At 47.1% G+C, this 2,973-nt stretch overlaps 1 protein-coding gene across 1 annotated transcript; it reads left to right on the top strand.

Moving 5' to 3' along the window:
• The first annotated feature begins 1,197 nt into the window (after positions 1-1,197).
• On the top strand, positions 1,198-2,757 carry LOC141418562 (sperm motility kinase 2B-like). The gene has a single exon (XM_074059549.1). The coding sequence runs from the start codon at positions 1,198-1,200 to the stop codon at positions 2,755-2,757; it is 1,560 nt and encodes a 519-aa protein (XP_073915650.1).
• Positions 2,758-2,973: the final 216 nt, after the last annotated feature.

The following is a 2,973-nucleotide window of genomic DNA, read 5'->3' as shown; positions in this document are numbered from 1 at the left end:
GTAGCAAGTTCTGGCTCACAGATAGCTGTTATTAATAATACTGGGTGAGGTGTTTTGTTTTGTTTTGTTTTGTTTTAGATCAAGAATTTAGGGCCAGCCAGGGATATTCCCAAAGAAAAATTTCCAAAGAAGGATGAAGAAGAGGAGGAGGAGAAGGAGGAAAGATCTGCAGTAAATAAAATAAACTCTCACTTGTTAAATTGGGATGGTAGGTGCAAGTATGTCTGGTATATTGTGTTCTTTTGAACACATTAGCCCTTCAACTGTGTGAAGACACAGTCAAAGCCTAGTACATTAGAAGAAGAAATCAAGTCCTTTTCACACACTGAATTTCCTGGGGCCTGATCTTGAGCTTTCAAGCCTCCAAACTTTGAGAAATAAAGTTCTGCTGTTTATACATGACCTCATCTAGGTATTTTGTTACAGTAGCAGAAATGGACCTCCCCCCCACAGAAATGCCTTCATCTTTCCCTTCTATCATATGGGCAAGACTCCCTTCTGCATATGGGAGTCTTGGCTGATGGTTTATCATTTTGCATATATCAACCACTGCCTTCTGGGTGCAAGACTTCTGATGAGAAATCAGAGGAGAACCTTTTGGGAAAATGACAGTGAAGCCCTCTTTCTCCCAGGCTCACGTATGTTAATAATATGCCCATGGTGTCTTAGGGACAAAGCATTTTGGTATGGTATCACCATGTGCATAAAGGGTACCATTGTTTGGACACTAATCCAAACACTCTGGGTTTTAAGAGAAAGGAATTGAATATCCTGAGTGTAGATAGAATGAGATGTATAAAATTACATTTTTAAGAAATTTTCAGATTTGCAATGAGAAGCCACTGAATCATGATACTGACTTTAATTTTTTGTGAGTAAATGAGAGTCTCTATTACCAAGCTATGGCAAGAACTTTTGGAGTCTCCTAAAATTAAAAAGCAAAAGCTATTTGCGGCCCAACCGCTGTTCTGTGTACCCAGTTCTGATTGGTCGATTTCTTGCTCTGACCTCAGAAGGACCCATTGTGATGGAATAATAACTGCGTGTATATAAGGAGGTGGCCTGGGCTGGATTTTTGCTCATATTATGCAGGGAGCTGGTTTGGTGACCTGCTAGAGTGTGTTCACAGTCTTAGCGTTGGTGTTTGTTCATTGTTCTTTGTTGTGGTGGTTTTGTGTTTTAGTTAGCTTTGTTCCAATGAGTGGTGACTGTCCTAAGGGGCTGACTGGCCTCTTGGTTAGCTCCACTAAGGATGTCCTGACCTCTCGCTATCAGGTCACAAGGAACATCGGTAGAGGCAGCTTCGGGCTTGTAAAATTAGCCTTTCATCGTGACACAGGGACTGATGTCGCTGTGAAAGTGCTGAAGAAAGGAACATTTAATGCTTCCATCAAAAGTGAGGTGTCCATTTTGAAGACGCTGCAGCATCCCAACATTGCTCGTCTCATCGAGGTGAAGGAAACAGTCGAGAGGGTTTATCTCATCCTTGAATACGCAAGTCGGGGGACCCTGCTACGGTATGTTCGAAAGTCCCACCACCTGCAGGAGACCCAGGCCCGTGAATTTTTCAGACAAATTTGTTGGGGATTGGCTTATTGTCACCAGCAGGGTGTCGCACACCTCGACATTAAGCCCAATAACATTTTATTGGATTCCACCTACACAATCAAAATCTGTGATTTCGGAATGAGCACCAGGTTCACAGTAGGAGAGCAGCTGTGTCAGGCAGGCGGCGCTTGGTCACACCGTGCGCCTGAAATGTTTCTTTATTGTAAGTACCATGGCCCCAAGGCCGATGCCTGGAGCTTGGGAGTAGTACTGTACTTCATGACTGTGGGAGGTTTCCCCTTTCAGGGCAGAAACTTTCAGGAGCTTCGCAAGAATATCCTGTGTGCAAAGTACCACCTTCCAAGGCGTGTTTCTGCTGAGTTAAAAAACATCCTAGGTCGTCTGTTGACCCGTGACTCCAGCCAGAGGGCCACGGTGGAGGAGATCCTGGAGCATGCCTGGGCCCACCAAGATGCTCCCAGTCCTCCTGTCCAGACCCTGGCTGCATCCCTGAACCCTGCCATATTATCGGCTATGGTTGCCATAGGCTATGACGCTAGAGAAATTGTACGATCACTACAAAATAGAGAAATAAATGACACCACTGCCATGTACCTTTTGTTTGAACAGCGGGCACGCCAGGATTCTAATTGCCCTATGGAACTTGATTCTATACAACCAGTAGTTCCACCTTGCCCGTCTCCTGCAAGTCTTTCCACCCGTCCCGAGACACTAAGGAGGAGAGCCAGCGCACCTGCAAGCCTTAGCTCTTTCTCCTTCTCAATCCTAACATGGAAATTGAATCTGCCCCAGAATGACCACAACTCAGGAAAGAATGGCAGCAAAAGAATCTTCCTGACCACCAGTCCCCTCTTCACCCCGCAGAGGAGAAGCCCAAACGCCAGCAGAGTCCCCCCACATGCTTGCGTGGAACTCAAAGGAGGCAAGTCATCTGAGCATAAGTGCTCTGCACAAAATGCCCTTCCAGTTGGGCAGCCCCAGGAGGTGATCAGAGGTGCTGAACGCAACAGGAGCAGGGGCTGGAGAGGAGCCGCCAGGAGGATAGTCACCACCCTTCTCAGAATGTGCTGTTTTCCTTCCTGTTCAAATGTATGCCACCGAGGAGGGCAAGCGGATGGTAATGGAGAGCAAGAGGACCTTACCACAGCCTTGAGGAGGGGGATCCCTCCTAGGTGTGGACTGAAATAGTGACAATTGGAGGGGCTGGACAGAAGTTCAGCTAGCCGGTGTCCAGCAAGCCCCAGAACTCACACACTCCGGCGCCAGGTATGCCCAGCAAAGGCATCCAACCCACCTGGGGAAAACTGCAGAAACGAAAAAGGTAGGTGCCCCAAAGTGAGACACCCACTGTACGGGGACCCAACCCTGATGGTCCATTTTGTTCTGTGACCTCAGAAGGAGTCA

This window comes from Castor canadensis, chromosome 2 (assembly GCF_047511655.1).
Source record: "Castor canadensis chromosome 2, mCasCan1.hap1v2, whole genome shotgun sequence".
NCBI classification, from domain to species: domain Eukaryota; kingdom Metazoa; phylum Chordata; class Mammalia; order Rodentia; family Castoridae; genus Castor; species Castor canadensis.
This window is presented reverse-complemented; position numbering and strand designations above follow the sequence as displayed.